The sequence below is a fragment of the Thunnus maccoyii genome, chromosome 8 (genome assembly GCF_910596095.1).
Source record: "Thunnus maccoyii chromosome 8, fThuMac1.1, whole genome shotgun sequence".
In the NCBI taxonomy this organism is placed as follows: domain Eukaryota; kingdom Metazoa; phylum Chordata; class Actinopteri; order Scombriformes; family Scombridae; genus Thunnus; species Thunnus maccoyii.
The window spans coordinates 18,087,293-18,106,360 of NC_056540.1; the positions used below are offsets into that span (position 1 = coordinate 18,087,293).

A 19,068-nucleotide genomic window follows, 5' to 3' on the forward strand; every position below is an offset into this window, starting at 1 on the left:
TACAGAAACATAGAAACAAAGCAGTTTTTTGTCTCAAACACAGGATATGATCCCTGTGCTCCTGCTTGCTTGAATACAATTGTTGATGTAGTGCAGAGGAAGGGACTTATCAAGAGTTTCCTTTGAAAGAGGAAAGTGCCCCCTTCCTTTCTAGAGAGGCAAATATTTTTGTGCTGAAAGAGGGACACAGGAGAAGAAAAAGTTGGAACGGTCCTGCACAGTTGTGATGCCTAAAGTTAGGATTACATGTAGATCGTCTCTGTTGGCTATTCATTTTAGTGGATAACTTCCCTCTGTGAATGCAAAGGAGTCCCACTTAGAATCCATTATCAGGTAAGAGCAAAGATTACGGATTGTCATAATTTTTTTCCCTACAAATTTTCAGAGACATTTGTTGTAAATGAGCATGTCTTATACATTACCAAGGATTAGTGTATTGCCAGAAATACACATTAGTTTAACTGGTTTGTTTAAATTAGGTTGATTCCTCAGTAAGAAATCCACCATCTACCAGTGTTGGAACCTGCATTCTGGATACAGTGTGTCCTTTGTTACGTTCAAATGTGTGTAAAATAGCGTATGATGTTGACTCAGGAGGCACTGTAACCTCGTCTGAAGGTTCAGCCATAAATGGAACATTAAATGTTATTTCTCAACTTGTCCCTTTTCACCTCCATAGTGAGTGAAAGGCTGCACCTAATTTCTGCACTGTAGTCATAGGCATATGAGGTTAGGGATGTTACAACGAAGAATTAGAAACATGTATATTTAAAGGTAGTATTTTATATTGCTCTGAAATTTCAAATCGCCATTTGTGTGTATGCCTTTTGTTAAGATAAGAGTGCTGGTGAGAATGTGAGCACATGTTTGTGTGTGTGGTTGTGTTTGTCATTGCATTTTATTTGCTGAGCTATATCCTCTTGTTAGTCTCATGAACAAGGACAATGGTCAATTATATTTGAAATATCAATGCCCAACACAGCTGAAAATTTGACATGCAAAGCATTTCTTTCATCTTTCCAAGCTGCATTCAGTTTGTATTCATGCTAAGATCTTATAATTGTAACCGAGGATGAAGGGGCTTTCCATTCATGCGTGTATCTCGTATTATCCAGAATACTCCACAGTGTAACCCTTTGACTACAATCTAAAATATAATAAATATAATGTCTCTCAAACAGTTAGATGGCAGATCACGTTACCAGATTTCTGACAAGGCACGTAGGTATTTTCACTGGGGAGGCAGATGTTGGATAATAATGTGGTTTACCACACCAGTCTGACATCTGACATCTTATGTGTCATGCGAAGTGCAGCCAGATGGTGTCCTTGACTCCTGCAAGAATAAAAGAGGTTACCCAGTGTGATAGCTTGTTACTATACATCAGATCATATCTCACTCTAATGGGGCTGTATTATTATGATGTACCTAGACGTTCGAGACAAAATGCCTTATTCATTTTAGAAAACCATAAAAGGAGTGCTTATATTTATAAGTTGCCCGCCCACTGGGTTACATGTAATGTGGAATCCATTTGGCATTGCTTTTACTGGTAATGAGAGATTTCAGGGAAATTGTGCTGTTTGCTCTCTTTGATTTTTAAATATGAATGTGTTTGGGTACATTACAGCACACATAGCCTACAGCTTGATTGCAAGATAAAATTGGCAAAGCTGCTTCCATAATATGTTGGATTTTGAAAGGTATCAAGTTCCAAGGAGTGCCATGTGCCTCATTGACATGGGACATGAGAAGAATTTCTGTCTGATAAAAAAACAAAACAAACAAACAAAAACAAAACAAAAAAAACAAACAAAAAAAACAACAAACAAAAAAAACAAAGGGGACATTAAATATTCACTGAGTTCCATTTTTTATTCAATTGATGCATACAGCTAATACTACCTGGGGTGATTAATACGACGTTTAGTTATTACTTTGTGTAAAGATCTGCTGTTTGGGGTTAACTTCCATGGAAAGGCACACTTGCAAAGAAAATAAATAAACAGCGTCAACAACAACAAAATCCCTACATAATTAGGTTGTTTATTAACAAAATTAACCTCAACATGGGCAACGAGATATTCCTTACTATCATTTTGCTCAGTTAAACAAAAAAGTTATTTACATTTTAATGTCTGTAGTTAAGTGTGTCCTATCCTGGTTGTGGGACAGCAGAATGGGGTTCATATCACCACAATTATATGTACATTTAAACAAAATGTTTTGCATGTTATTACAGCAACAACAACAAGAGTGTTTTATGGCATTATGTAGTGCACAACTGATCACTTATACTTATACTACAGTATGGTCGACAAATACATCTATTTGCTGCTTTTAATGAATGGCAATGTTTGACTTAGTTATTACATTATAGATGATCACTATCCCTGTCATGAAACAGTTGATGTCAGAAGGTGAAGGTCTAAGGCAGGAGGTCTACTAGCAAACCAAGATGGCTTCCTTTTCAGACAAAAGGAAACCCAGAGGAACTAAACCACTGCTGTGGTGGATACACAAACTCAAAGCATGTGTATAAACCCTTTCAATTATCAGTCACCAGTGGGGACCAGTTCTTGCATGCTGGCCCTTTTGGCCCCCAAAATAACATAATACAATGTAAAATATTTTTATATGCAGAGAAAGCTCTTATTAATAATTCAGTGTTTTGCCTCTTCACTGTGAAAATAATGTTTGAAGCTCACCCATTCTTATTGTATCATTAGCATAAACACTTGGATATAAACAAAGGATGATCCACACTCTTCATGCAGTCTTTCAGCCTGCTGTAGTTTCTACCATAGAGCTGATTTGAATAATGCATTGACCTGAACATTTTATAACATGTCTTTCTTGATCTCATTTGTCTCTGTAGTAATCATAATCTTTGTCTCTACTTTAATATTTTTCTGTGTGTATGAAGAAAACGAAGACTTTAAGTAAAAGAAATATTCTCAGCTATTTTTAGTGGGAACAGTTAACTCACAAATGCTTCTGTGCCCAAGTTGCAAGCATTTAAGTGGAAAGAAAATGTGTGCATTTCATCCTCAGCTTTAAACATGGTATTTATAATCAGCAAATGGATGCAATACGCAGTTTGTGAGCAGAAGATATTTCAACATCTTTTATAGGTCAGATCAATTTCTGTGTAATTACCCCATAAATTACTTGGGCAAGTATGGCTTAGGTAGATAGTGGACACGAGCTGGTTACGAATAACCTCTTGTTAACAGTAACTGTCCTCTCTTCCAAACCTGCAGTGGGAGTGAGTGGAGGTGGATGAGAGCTTTCACAGTATTGAAATCGAGCAGTTTGAGTGCATAGTTCCCCTTTCACCTTTGTCATGGAAGTGGGAATTTGGAATGAGCACAGAAAGACAGTGTTGCATTTTCATTTTCAACCATTTTTCAGGATTTGAAATTAAGCTCACTGAAGTTCTATTAAGTCTGTGTAATTTTATAGTGATAAAAACACAGCGTTACATAACATGGAGCTCAGGTGCAGAAAAACCAACACTGATTGAATTATTCCAATTTAGAAATCCATAAACCCTTACCAGATGCTATGCAGTATCAAGCAGGTAGGATAAGGCTGGTTCTGTTTCACATTCTTTCCTAGTTCACAATTCATTTCTAAATCCAATTACTTCACTTGCCCCATGGGCATATACAGTTTCCTTTGACAACTGACTCATAACAAAGTACTTAAAGCACTCAGATCCAATAGTGTTGACACAATACCCTAGCATACCATGTTTTCAGATGCCTGTGATGTGTCAGCATTGATTGAGTATCCCCAAATTACCTTTGTATGCTGTCCTTTTGATTTTGAAGCAGGAGTTTAGATATTGTATATCAGTTACTTACGATGGTGCACTGTTAAGCTTATGCAGAAGCAGGATTTATTTTTGAAATGTTTTCTGAAGCCCTGACAGGGGAATAGGCAGCTTACTGACCTTGAAGGTTCATCAGTATGTAGTTTTTCACTTGTAATCGCAGGGGGCTTTCAAGACAGTGACTGAAGGAGAATATTTTTTCTGCATGGCTACCTACACTGAGCCCATGGGATTCTGTCTGATGTGAGAATAGCAGACTACACAGATGTGTGTTACTGTGAGATACATTTCGCTTGCCTTTAACAGTGTGAGTTGGTGTGTGTTGGTTATTTATGAGAGAGTTAACACTGTATCTCCACATTTCTGTTAATGGATGTGCATGTGTGTGTGTCCACAAACATGGATAACAAGCTCTTACTAATACACCTGATAGTACAATGTAGTTAATCTTCCTCTTTTCCTCCTTCGCTAAGCGATGATTTACTTTGTTAAGGTGTGACCTCATCATCCTGGCTCCATGATACCCCACCTCCCCCTCACAGCAAGAGCAGGCAGCCTTGTTATCTCACACACACACACACATACACACACACACACACACACACACACACACACACACACACAAACATTCACATACTCACACAGGGACAGAGCAGCAGCAGAGGGGACTGGGCAGGGCTTGGGAGATTTTCTCATTTTATTTCCAGAGTATATGTGTCTATCTCTGAGAGAGAGAGAGAGTGTGTGTGTGTGTGTGTGTGTGTGTGCACAGGAGAGACAAGCAGAGAAGGAGAGAGAGAGAAAGCGAAACATGGGAGGCGAAGGGGAGGGAGTGTGGATCATGCATGTGCATTAACTCAGCTCCAGCTCCAGCGGCACAGCAGCAGCAGCAGCAGCAGCAAACAGAAACAGCAGCAGCACAGGAGGGAAAGAGAGAGAGAAAGACAGAGAGGGAGAGTTGGAGGGAGGGTAGTAGTCTCAGGCACAGAAACAAAAGCTGCAGAGGACTGCTTTCCATCTCCACTAAAAGAACAACGGAGGAGTAATAGGAGGAGGAGGGGGTAGTCATGATAGTGATGAGACAATAACGGAAGAGGAGGCACATTGTAGTCAGTGAGGACTGAAACCAAGGCTCTTCTCTTCTCTGCTCTCCATGTTTTTGGGCACTCAACGTACCATTGCCTTCGTCTCCAAACCCAGAGGAGGATGTCTGTGTCGGGGAAGAAGGAATTTGATGTAAAGCAGATCCTCAGGCTCCGCTGGCGCTGGTTCAGCCATTCATCCCAAGGTTCGGCTGGAGGTGGGGGTGGTGGCGTTGGCGGGGTGGGAGGCTACATCCAGCAGGATGGCCTGGACCACAGAGGGACCCCCGTCCAGGGCCGGCTGAAGAGTCACTCACGGGAAAGAGGTGTAGGAGGACTACGGAAGACTAACAGCCCGGCCCACAGTATCTTAGCACCGACGCCGGGGCCCACGCCTGTCTATGTCAGAGGGGGTCATCAATCATGGCACCATCAGCAGAACACCATCCAGGGTCTCCAGGTCAACGAGGAATCTTCAAAGAGCAGTTCATCGCCCAGCACCACAAGGAAAGTGGAAGCCAACATTGGCCAAGAAGATGTGAAGAGCAGCACAGAGGAACCTGCAGAGGTGGAGGCCAGAGAGAGGTATGACTGTTATGAGGTGGTAGAGACACAGATTGATTATGTGGTGCCACATCAGTCATGCTACATATCATATCTTCAGTTACTGGAATCCAGATTATGGGATGCTATTTTGGGAACACATGGTTCCCTCAGATTTCATAGAAAAGAGTACGGATGTTAAATAAAATCTTCATGTAATGAAGAAAGTCTGGCGCCTGAGGCAGCATTCCGGTGTTAAAAAGTAAGAATGTTTTGTTGTGGAGAGGAAAGATGAGCACAACCCTGCCTTAAACAGCAAATGTTGCTTATGTAGCACATATCAGTCGTATTCAAAACATGTTTTCAACATGAGACTAATTATATATATATATGAAGAGTACAGCTACCACCTCATTTCATTCCACATTTGCAGTGCAATTCTGCATGTACATCCTTTAATTAGGTAAATATTAAATTATCTGCACAGCTATCTTTTTCCAATTTACTCAGGCTAGGCAGCTGCCACCATGGCTCACCTGGGGACAGCTCACTCTTGTTGTCCACAACGTGTTAGCCAGGATAAACCAATAAAGCATCCTTTTAATTATTCAGTGGATCAAAAGCCAAGGCTTTTTCTGCTCCCTTGTATGTGTTGTGGTCCAGATTACATGCAAAGTATGTCTTTGCCTGAGTCCTTAGAGTATTTAGCTTTTACACAGAACACTAATGCAATCTTCCATAGAGTTAAAAGTGTATGGCGGGAAAGAGCCATTACATCATGTAACACACATAGGCCCTATAAAAAAAGGAAGCAGTGCAATCACATGAATTATCCAGACTGCCACTACAACCACTTCATAAGCCAAAAGCTATCATAGCTAGTGGTCGGCACAGGGTATTTGATTCATTTTTTTTTTTTTTTTTTTTACCAAAATCATTATACAAACCCTGATGCAAAACTGTCACGGTCATAGATGTTTTTTTTCCAGCTATAAATCCCACCCCCTGCCTCTCCAGGTTGCGTTTTTTCCCCTTGTCTTCCTTGTGATCCTACATCTTCCTTTAGGAAGTAAACAGGTTTGGAGATGTGTGTGAGTGTTTGTGTGTGTATGTGTATGTGCTGTCTGGCTGAACACTAAAAGCACCTCACATCAAGGATGAAAAGACTACGTCTCCTTTTATCTTGTCTGTGACATTCTAAGGTGATTGGTAAGCTTTGCTGATTCCTATACGCTTTTGTTCACCTGGTGATGAGGTGAACAATGAAAGTGAACCTGTCCCTTTGTTTCACGAGGAGCTCACTGTGATTAAACAGATAATTCTAAATACATACTCTCTACCTACAGCCAAAAATGTGTCAATGTGGATAAAATGACTGCTAGGGGCAGTGGACGGTCGGGCTCCCTGAACAGAACATGAATTATTCTGAGTTAAGATACAGTTTTGGAATCAGCTCGACATTCTGCTCTTCATGTTGGCATAATTGGCAGATGTTCATGTTTTGGGGGTCCCTATGTGTGAAGAGTGCATGCATAAAAGATGTGCCTCACAGTAAAAATGTGTAACTCTCCAGCTCTCAGGGGGACCTTGAGTTCATGCTGGCCATGTAAAATACAGTGCAACCATCATATTTTGACAATGATACTGAAATATTAAAATGGTTCTGCTTTGTTGGATTATAAAATATATCCTTGGTTTAACTGTACTTGATTGTAGTGATATCCATTTATGCATTTGATAATTAGCAGATAATTCCTGTTTCCCCTGCCCAAACTATAAACAAGGTACACAGGAAATACATCTTCCATTCTAAATGGCAGTGTCACTCATTAAGAACATTGACAGACAGTTCCATCACCCCCTTCTCTCACACAAATAAATTGATCACCCTGTCAGCATCTGTTTTACATAATTATTAAATCAAGGAATTAACATTCTCTGATTATTCAATGGTTTAAATGGCAAGCAAGGTAGTAAAAAACACTTTGATGAGAACAATAATCAGGGACATACATTGTTATGTGCGTGATGCTACTTTTCAAACAAGATTGTGTTTAATGGAAAGGCAGTCACTCGATGACTGTGAAAGTCTGGTTGCTGGAAATGTTTGGACAAGCACCGCATCTGTAGATGTATAATTTTGCCAGTGACTGTGTGTCACATCATGGCTTGCATGTTCATCGCCGGCTAAGCAGATGTGTGGATGTCACTGAGATATGCACATTCATTTACTCCACCAGCTGGGTGGCCCTATTATGTCTCACATCATAAATCCTTGACACATAATTTGTCACAATCCCTCTGGCTGAATCTAGAAATGAGTTCTGCTGGATGTGAAAAATACAAAAGTTTTAGCAATTCTTCTGTAGTTGGAAAATGTCATTTTGTGGTTCATGCTCCTTAGTGATTACTTTCATTCACACAATGTCAACAAGAAATCCATCCCATTGTTTTCTTCCATTTCTCCATTGATTTGGTTCTCACTTCTGTTATTAATATTTAATATTGTTGTCAATTGGATCCAACTGACAATGTCAGTGAAAACAGCTCATCCTAACTTGTGGGTGCACCTTCTTTGAATAAATTATGTGATAAACCATCCATTTAGGATTCTGCTTGACTTGAAAATTTGTTATGATGATATTTTGATGACATTAACATACTTAATAAGGATAAATCATAACTTGAAATCATTAATTTTATGTGTTCACAATAGTTCACTGGTATTTATTTGTCTGGGAGGTTCTTGGAAACCTCAACATAAAGCTAATAAAACAGATTATTCTCTTTTTATTTCATGTAGTTAATTAAGTTTTTGTAGCACATTCTAAAAATCTGCGTGGGTGTCATGAGTATTGAAGATAACTCATAAAGTCAGTGACTCATTTATGTCATGGTCTGTGCCACGGGTATAATTATTCTCACTCTATTAGCTTTCCCCTGAATTTGGTGAACCTTCCTCATCTAACTGACTGATATGTATCTAGAGAGTTGTTTAATCAAATAATATCAAAAAAATAATACCTTGTTGTTTCCCACTCTTGCTTCTAATGCCCCAACATATCTATATACTGTATTTGTTCTGTCCTCATGACTCTCATCCAAATAACCCTCTCCCTATCATTGGCAGAGAATATATGACAGAAGTTAACCTGAATGGAATGGAAACCCTGACCTCTCCCATATAAACACTAACAGAGGCTTGAGTCAGCGGGCTGTTAGTTTGAATGATATCTCAATTCCCTCTCCATCGCCTTGGAAAAGAAATAGCACCACCTCTCCCCCATGTCAACAGCAGTAATTCAGATATTTGTTGGATGCCTCATAACACCGCAAGGCTTATAAGGTCTCGGTCTGTGTGTGACACCCCCGGGGAAGGCATCCAAGATGCTGTAAATTACCAAACAAAATATATCTGTTGTAATCTCAAAATGACATCCTCATGGATAAGGAGATTTTGTGATCATGTAATTGATTCTGAATGTTTCATTTTATCATCGCCAAATCAGCATTCTTTATGCAATAAGGCCATCTTAGATGGAAGCTGAAGATCAAGCCAGAGATTTTGGTAGCCCCTTTTACTGCATTTGCAAAAGGCTTTGAACAGTGGAGAGAAGAGATACAGAAGCATTATATACGGGACACATTCTCTCATTTCCGTTCAATCAGTCATTTTTCCCCCCAGATGGCCCTAATTCAAAGAAAATAATCCCTGACACAGCTTTTCATGAATTTTACATGGGTACTATTAGTAGAGGCCATGACTTAGTTCAACAGTGTCCTGAGGCACTCACATTCAGTAATTTGCATTGAAAATGAAACAAAGGGGCATGGATAACTGTGATCAAGCTGAAAATGTGGTTCAACTAAATCATATCTGGGAGGAAGGTGTTTAAGACAATATTCTGTGCATTTTTCCATAGTATTTAGATTATATAATAAAATATAACATCTGAGAGATGATTGTGGAAAATGTACAGAGGACCATACAATATAGTGTATAAATACACCATGTTTACAGTTCTGCAGACAGGATGATTTTTTAAAAATATGTGTTTGATTTGAAAAATCATTGACCCAGTTTTAGGGTCCTGTCAACAACAGGCAAAATATTTAGCCTTCTAATTCTTAAGTACATCAATCTAGATAGGTTGAAAATGCATATACAATCTAAATATCTAATATATATATAAATATCTATAAATCTCTCATACATACAGAAAACCACATGGGACACAGGACACACTGCTGTAATAATGCGGATTCAATTGTTTACCCACTCACATCCGATGTAAGTAAATTATGGACAATCCAACAAGGATGACAGTCTCATACACTATAACCTGCCATCAGCGAACCAGTGAGGAGCTTTCTGCTAAGATCTGCACATTTTTCACTTACAGGACGCCCCCAACCCCCAACACACACACAATTTACACTAAATTCCTCTTCCATTAGAATGCAGAGCAATGTAATCATAGTTCATCTATGAACAAGGCCAGAAAATTATTTACCATACCATAAAAATGTACTTCACCAATGGTTTTGTTTTAAGTCAGTTACACTGCTAGTATGCTGTGCTTAACAACAGAAAAAGTGAAATCTCTATTTTGAAATATATTAATTTTCTAACACATTATTCCACAGTGGCCTCAAACAGATATCTCATATATGTGTGCAAGTCAATTATGCAGAATTTCATTATTAAACTATCAGATATTTTGACTTGATTTTACATTTTTACCATGCAAAATTGAACTCCTGTTCACGTAGTTTTTTAATATTCAAAACAGGAATGGGTATCCCACCTGAGATGTTCATTATCTGTTCGCAGGCATTATGCTGACATGACTTCCCCACCACGCTTCTTCTTTACAACGTGTGCGGTTTTGGTAAAAGCTGAGGGGAAAAGCAATAAGAAGGCAATATTTCATTTCTGTTAATAGCTGTGGCAATTTTCCACTGCACTCTTTTACATAAAGGACCCGCTGGCCACTTTTAGAGCAGATTTCAAAAGACACAGTTCCTGTTTGCAGCTACATTTCCTCCATCTTTATCAATATTAAGCATGTATGTCCGGTATAACAATGGCATCAGACGAAGAATGTCAGTGTTGAGCCTCGGTGAGATAGGAAAAGTGCAGGGAGGAAAATCTATTTCTCTGCAGAGTTATCTCAGTCTCACTGCTGGGCTCAAGTTATTACAGTCAGTGTATATATTTCTTTCTACACAAAGCCGAATGCCAGTGTACTGACTGTCAAAGTACAGAGGCATAAAGATCTCATGGAATATACTGTATAGACCTGGCACATGCTGTGTGAGGCTTTGTAGGAGTTGCTGGATTCTCAACCCAACCCAAGCTACTCAGCAGCCTTCATGGGCAAATGGCTGTTATAATCCATTTTGAAAGAGACATTTCCCATTTGGCCTAGGCAGGCACGACTTTCCCTCTTGTAGAGGGATGGAGTTGACACTAGTTGGAATAAGACTGAGATCTTCAGTAGCATGTCCGACTCATAACCTTTACTGCTAGGGGCTAATCTGGGCTGACAAAAGCACATCTTGAATCGTCCAGCCATTCATCTAGAAAGGCAGTTTTGGCACAGTGTGAAGTCAGACTGATTACAGCAGACAGGACCGAGGAGAGAGCATTAAATGTGATAATTTATACAACTCCTCTGTATTTAATGTGTATCTTATATTTCTGTACCTTGTGCTAAAAAATAGCATATGGAGTTTCCATAACACAGTCTCCTCCGGTCGTGACAACATAAGGAAAAACCTCATTGCCTCTGCTTCACCTGTATAGAAGAGTTTTTTGAATATGCAGTGTCTTTTCTCAGATCTAATTAGTCACATTGTGGTGTGATATTTTTGGATAGGTGTGAAGAGCAAGAAGCATGATGAAACTTCAGGTCACTGAAAGAAACCTGATGTGTACAGTAGGATATGTTGAGATGGGAAATAAAAACCTCTTCTGTTCTTTGGTATTCTATCCTATTGGACTAATTTACATTCTCACAGTTATAAGACTGCAAGTTAGCATATTTAAAATTGTAGTTTGCAGAGCACAAAAGAAATCTATAGGCCCTGTTAGACTCTGTGACTCTCTGTGAATTGTTTAGTAATATGTGATGTACAGCACTGTCCCTACAGCAGTTTCTCTGGAGTAAGGTGTTCTGGGGCTTTAGTGCCTCAATAAAATTGGGCTATACCTCTGATGATCGAACCCACTACTGAAAGCGAAATATACACCTCCGAGAAATTTACTGCCCCCCAGAATGTGATACCAAAGCAATTAGTGTCGAAGAGATTGGTAGGCGTGAGAAATCCCTATAGCATGCCTTGGAGCCAATACAAAGGCAATGCATCTCAGTTTTACGGCCCCATTGCTTATTCAGTCTTGTTTGGTGTTCCTCTCCAAGACACCAGAGTCAGTGGGGAATTATAGTGACAAGGCAATAAATTGCACTTGCATTTAGCAAAAAGTCTCCCAATAAAGATTAGACTATAGGATACTGCAGTGACCAGAGTGCAATATAAACAATTCCCAGAGAAAAAATGTTATTGCTTTTGGGAATCAAAGAGGAGAAAATCACACACTTGGCTAAAAACTTTATAATAGTGCGTTAATCAGGGTGTCAATAAGAGCCACCACCCCCTACATCCTCCCTGCATTATCAATCTTAGTGTATGTCAATACATTGTGCTGCCAAGCATTACAGGGTTTTCAGTTCATTTGTATTGACGAATCTGTAAATTTACACATTTATGCAGCTCTCATATCAGCACATGAGTGGTAATGAGTGAGGACATAAAGTGTTGCTTTAAATAGCAGTGACATTTTTTCTTGAGCACTATCAGTCTTAACACAGCAGAAGGACCATGAGATGACAGTAAATTCCCTCAGAGAGACGGTTTTGGTCTGTTTATGTAGCATAACAAACAACCCTAAATGTCAATGAGTGGACTTGCTCTGTGAAGGACACCAAAGTGACTGGGCTGCATTATTTGCCACGCGTCTGAGGGATTACTTGGAAGCCTGTAAAACAGCATGTAATCTAGCAGCCTGTGGGGACAGGGACTCAGCCTCACCACAATGCTATGAGGAACAGGCTTGTTCATTGTTATGTCCCTGTCTTTGGGAAACACACGTGCACACACAGATATGCAGACGCACACAAAGGCATGCACACATACAAACACAGGCAGATTCTGTATGGAAGGCTGTTGCGTAGATTGTGGTACTGCTCGTCCCATTGGATTGCAGTGCTTAGTTATCCACTTATGTACGGAGTTTAGTCCAGAACAGTTTTAATTTCAGCTTAGAGTGGCAAGAAAGATGCAGATGCACTGCAGGGAGTAGAGGATTCGGGGGTGTCATGTGCCCAAAAAAGCCCTATTGTGTCTTCAATAATTTGTTGCTTATCTCGCTGTGTACAGCTTTTTAATTTAAATTTTTATTTCATACTTGTGATAATGGACATAGAGAGGAAACAGTAAGTGAAATTAATTAATTTGTTTTGTTAATTTGTCTCCCTAAATTAAATTTCCTTGTTTATTTCACCTTTCTTATGTTTTTTGTGTCATGTTCTGTAAAGTCCCCATCAAATGAAGTTCTTGCTTACAGCTTATTATTTCATACATGTCTATGTCCAAAATAAGTAGTATTGGACAAACCTAATGCAGCAGAACTATATGTACCTTTGTGATCTATTCATTCAAATGTTCAGAACGTAGAAAAGTGAAAGTTCAATCAAAAGAAAGCACAAAAAGCACAGAAAGCAAATATGCTATACTTATTCAGATGGGGTTCATTGCTTTAGTCCATGTTTTTGGTTACATCACATCTCTCTTCTCTTTCTCCCTTCTTGTTTGTCTTCCTCAGGTTAGCTCTGAGCACTTTCTCCAGAATGAACACCAACTCCTCTGATGAGTTTTTCCAGGCGACCAATCATGCAGAACAGACTTTCCGTAAGATGGAGACCTACCTCCAGCACAAGCAGCTGTGTGATGTCCTCTTGATAGCAGGGGATCATAAGATTCCAGCTCACAGGTTGGTGTTTGTGCCTCTGTCTGCTTTCATTGAATTAATTACACCTGCATCTGCTTTAGTTAAAAGATACAGCAGCTCATTTGGATTCACTTCATTAAGTTGTCAATGTGGGCATTTTTCAAGCTTTGGTCTCCACCACATTTTGCATACTGAAACATATCATTAACACATCAGTCACATCCATCTGAGGAATAATCCAATAATCTCTCAAATTCAAAGCAGGATTCGCCAGATTTTCAGGTGACAGTTGACAGGAAATATAAGCAAACCCATGAAACTGTGGTCTGCATCTAAATAATGTACACTTATGTGATCTAATTACACTTCTGCCCTTCCTCATCTCCACATTAAGTTTGAGGCATGGAAGAACACTGTGATCCACCACATAGAGGTGTCAATATTTGGGCATCCATCCCTCGGTTGAATGGCTGAATTGAACAGATCACATGCCATCCCCTGAATGCTGCGAAACCTTGTGTTCACTAAGAGCATGTGCTTCTATGTCTATCCACCAGCATATTTTGTTAGTTCATCCAGACGGAGTCATGAAGCAGAAACCAGAATACTCCACAGAGAAAAAAAAAAGTATCAGTCACTGACCTACTTGGGTGAAATGAACAGTGCTGCGACTGCCTATTTCAACGTGGCTTTATTTGCTCATAGGACACATCCACCTAAAGTGGGGGTGGAGGTGGGGGGTGGGGGTGGTGTATAGATATAATAAACAGCACCTGATAAAATAAATATAAATATTAGACACTCCCAGATTATGGAAATACGGATGTGGAAAGTTTTATGTCACTTTACTCAATGTCATTTCCTTGTAATGCCATTTGATCTATCCTTTCCTTCATGAATCAGCTGATGTGTTATGTGAGCTAGACAAATGAGTTAACATAATTAGATGTCTGACCTCTGTAGCTATTAGCGACATGAAGCATGTGGGATAATTTCATTCATCATACACTGACAAAGTGTATGATACAGAATGTGGGAGGAACGTAAATTACACAATCTCTCAGTGACCTAGCATGGTTCAAAAAGCACACAAACATCATTTATTCCCTGTGAGAAACAGTAGTGTATGAAATTACAGTACAGTGTGATACAGGAGATATGCCCTAATGTACAAGAGCATAAATTCATTGCATTTTTTTTTCTTTTTTTAAATGCCAGATTAGTCCTCAGTGCTGTATCGGACTACTTTGCTGCTATGTTCACCAGCGACGTAAGAGAGGCAAAACAAGAGGAGATCAAGATGGAGGGAGTCGATCCTGAAGCCCTCAGATCTCTGGTTCATTTCGCCTACACTGGTGAGTGCTCATAAAGACATTCACTAGCTCTTGTAAGTAGTTATGAGACTTCTGAAATCCAACCATGATTAAAATGGATCAATAAGGCAATATATCACTTGGCTGACTGACAGGGCATCACTTCAACATAACAGCCAATTCCCCTTTGATAAATCTCCTACCATGTGTGGTAAATGGTAAAACATCATAATGAAGATTTTCCAGTATGTTTTGCTGTATATTCACTTAAAGGACCAGTGTGTAAAGTTTAGTGGCATCTAGCAGAACAGACTTGGCAGAAATGGAATATAATATGAAAATAAAAATCATTGTATTTTTGTGAGCTTAGATTGAGCCCTTTATATCTACATAGCAGGGGGTCCCCTTCCAAGGAGGCCGCCATGTTGCACCACCATGTTTCTACAGTAGCCCAGCATGGACAAACCAAACACTGGCTCTAGAGAAGGCCTTTCGCATTTTTCACGAAAACTTGCAAAAGACCACAGGTTCTCCTACACGTCTGGAAGGGGAGAATGAGGAAAGGTGTATTCATTTGATTGCAATGTGCAACCTCACCACTAAATACCACTAAATCTTACACACTGGTCCTTTAAGCAATGCATATCAGTAACTTGATATGCATTGAAAAGGGAACTATGCATACCTGTACCTTTAACATGTGGGTCCATTTTGCTGCCAATACTTGTTTACATTACTTTGGTGAAATTTTGAATGAAATACTTCTTCCACCAGCTGTTTCTGACATTGCAGCTACATTCAGTCTGCACATATAAAATGTATCATGCTTGTCCTGACATTGCAGGTGTCCTTGAGCTGAAAGAGGAGACCATTGAGAGCTTATTGGCGGCAGCTTGCCTCCTCCAGCTTTCACAAGTCATCCAGGTCTGCTGTAACTTCCTGATGAAGCAGCTTCATCCCTCCAATTGCCTGGGAATACGCTCCTTTGCAGATGCCCAGGGCTGTGTGGACCTGCTCAATGTGGCTCATAACTACACTATGGTAGGAAGGCAAATAGAGCTAGACTATATTTATATGGCTGGGTGGGCTAAATTATTTATTTTGTAATAAGGGATTGCACACTCAAAGTGAGTCTTCATTGCTTGAATACACAAGGGCAGCTGTAATAATGAAAGCTATAAAGTTAACAGGAGTATTTAAAAATTTAGTTTAATCACCACTATGTAATTTCACATTAAAGGCAGCAGACAGCATAGTGAATCAAATCAACTCTGCCCCACATAGTCTAAAGTACAGTACTCACAGGATTTACAGAGATTTCTTAAGAATAAACCTTTTTAGCCTGTTTCAGATTTTTATTTTTCTCACATAAACTCCGCCGTGTCCTGTAAAATAATCTTCAGTTCAATCAGATCAGTTCAACTTGACATTAAAATTTATTTGTTTTGTGAATTCAGTCAGTAATGCAATATGTGGCCTATAGATAGTGTCATGGCTGGATATACTGTACATAAAACATTTGATTATTTACGACCATCCTCTGCTTTGAGGCTAGTTAATTCAAATAACCTGTCATAACCTGTAAAGGAATAAACTGTTGGCGTCTTGGTTATTTATATCATCTAATTTCAGCAGAGAAATGGGTGACATGCACATTTGAATAGAAATTGAATAGTTTCATGCTTTCACTTTATCTAATTTGGTTATGTGGCTGTCAGTAAGAGATACCACGTAGCTGCTCACTGATTAGTGCACTGCCTGACTTGAGAAATTGCAATTTCTATATATTTCTGAGAGAGATATTTGCATTGGATTAAGATTCATGCACATATTTGTCAGATAAGGTCTTGCTGGCCAGGCAGAAGTGACAGCGCGAGGCAAGCGTTATCTCCTAAAGGACATCTGCTCAGCCTGTTTACATAGTCCCCATCCAGGACCAGGAGGTTAATCTAATCATCAAACTGCACAAGAGGGCCAACTTCCTGTTCAATCACTTCAGTAATGAGCAGCAAGAGCTGTGGGCTTCCTGGAAGTCTATCCTCTGGGTTCTGAGTGGAGCAAGTTGTGTTTTGATAAGCTTGTGTTTCCTGGTTGAGCATGGCAGCCACGGTCCGCCTCTGACATCCTTTTCCTTTCTAAAAGAGTTGCTCTTTTTTATGTTGCAGTAGATAAAAGTGGAATGTTTCATTGTTTGGGAAAACAGTATTTCTTTCCAGTTCCAAAAAAAGTATATCTCACATATCTCAAATATTATGTTATTTAGATTTGCTTAATGAATCCCAGTTTCAAAAAATAACAAAATATAGTGGTTAGTTTCTCTAAATTACATGGTAACAAAAAAGTTGTTGAATGTTGATCCTCCCGGCCGCTCCCTGATTAAACATCAGTGTCCCTCCTCATCAGAAAACAGTTATTACACAATTGCTCTTGTGCTGTGGTTAAATCAATTAGTGTCCTTCCTGCTGATCTTGTTTTCCAAGCAGTTTACCCACCAATGAGTTTGCCAGCATCTGAAAATACATCCTTTTAAATGGTTATGAAACAAACTGGGCTGAGCTTTCAATTCTGTTGTCAGACTGGTAATTACAAATAATTGGTCTAAGGCAATGTCAGAGAGTTGGATGGCATTTCTCCCTCACTATTACCACAACAGATCAATGGATGTCCCTCATTTCATTAAGGCTTTCTGAGTTAAGCTCTTAAAACCTGCTCTCATAATAAATTGGAGCAGGACACTGTAATTTGTTGAGAGTTGATGATCAATAGCATGCTTGTTTTTCGTAATTGTTGAGCATCCAATTTACAGTGAGCGCTGGATTTGTCAAAGTTATTCGGCAGGGGCGAATCTAGGATCAGACCTTGAGGGGGGCTCAGCACCTAATGAGAATATGACATGTAGACTATGCCTTGCAAAAGTGTTCAACACCCCTTCTAAATCACTCATTTCACTGGAGTGAATACATTAATATTTTCTATATATTATATTTTACAACAGTAATGCTCTTAATGAATTACTAGTAAATAACACTGGTTTCACACTGGTAAACCTCAATTCAATTAGGTACACAATATTACCTTTAGAAGCAACTTAATTGGTTGGGTGGTCTATTGTAGTGTATTATAATAATGGTTCAGAATGAACAATCACAGATTTCAATATAATACACCTGTTTTAGAGAGGACCCTCAGCCAGTTAATGAAACCTGAGGCAAATACTCATTCATAATGACCAGAACTTTCCAAAGTAAGTAAAAGATCAAGTTATAGCAAAGCAGATATGAGGAGAAATGTACAAAACATTGTTCAGTCTCTGAACCACATGGGGACAGTCCACTACATCATCAAGGAATGAACAAAGCATCATACAATACAGATATTGTCAAATCAGGCCATCACTCCAATCTGTGCACCTGGGCAAGAAGCAAACTGGTAAGAGATAACAACCTGAGACCAAAAACAACTTTGAAAAAGGTCAGTGCCTGCAATAAGAAAAAGAGTACATGAGTCACATTTTCTGAATGCTGTACAAGTATGGTCTATATGGCATGATGGCAAGAAAGAAGCCATTACTTTTTCTAAAAAATGGGGGGAAACTCATTAAAGATCTGAGTGACAAATGGCCCGAGGCACCATGGTTTTAAACTTCAAACAAACCATCACCCATGAACCCCAATCCCAAAAGTGAAGAATAGGTTTATAGTCTGTTGCTTCAATCTTGGAATGGCAGTGATCCAGTTCAAGCCATGTTTTGAATGTTATGAAAGGTCAGTGCTGAGACTTAGAAAATGCTATTTACAAGTGAGTCCATGCAACTTGAGCTCAAGCTCAAACTGATTTGCCAATGTGCACACAACTGCATGTGTGTGTGTGTTACTGTAATTAAGAGTTGCCAATTTGTTCAGCTACTCTCTGCTGACCATTTTAGACCTGTTAATAAAAGCATTTCCTCTTATAGATCAACTATTCAATTATGTGACTAGAAAGACACCAACAAATCTGTGAAAACTTACTTTAATGTTGAGCCACAGAGCCATCACTAGTTATATGTCTACTTTCTCACCTGGTACTTGCTCTCTCTCTCTCTCTCTCTCTCTCTCTCTCTCTCTCTCTCTCTCTCTCTGCCTACTCTATCCTGCTCTCTCTCCTTCTCTATCCTCCTCTCTTCCTATTTGTCAACAAGAGAACTAACATTACCCAATAATCTCTAAGTTAGCTAGCTAGCTAGCTTGTGAGCTCACTAATAAAGTTAACATTTGAAACTACTGGCAGTTAACATT

The 19,068-nt window shown here is 39.3% G+C and overlaps 1 protein-coding gene across 2 annotated transcripts in view; it reads left to right on the forward strand.

The window, feature by feature from the left end:
• The first annotated feature begins 201 nt into the window (after positions 1-201).
• klhl4 (kelch-like family member 4) overlaps positions 202-19,068 on the forward strand; it is a 28,164-nt gene continuing 9,297 nt past the window's right edge. Inside the window, exons 1-5 of one of the 2 annotated variants that reach the window (XM_042417984.1) lie at positions 202-333; positions 5,040-5,506; positions 13,353-13,520; positions 14,697-14,833; positions 15,636-15,832. In XM_042417984.1, coding sequence (XP_042273918.1) covers positions 5,046-5,506; positions 13,353-13,520; positions 14,697-14,833; positions 15,636-15,832 — 963 coding nt within the window. In that variant the 5' untranslated portion in view covers positions 202-333; positions 5,040-5,045. The remainder of the gene's footprint in view (positions 334-5,039; positions 5,507-13,352; positions 13,521-14,696; positions 14,834-15,635; positions 15,833-19,068) is intronic. The other variant, XM_042417985.1, reaches the window with a different exon arrangement.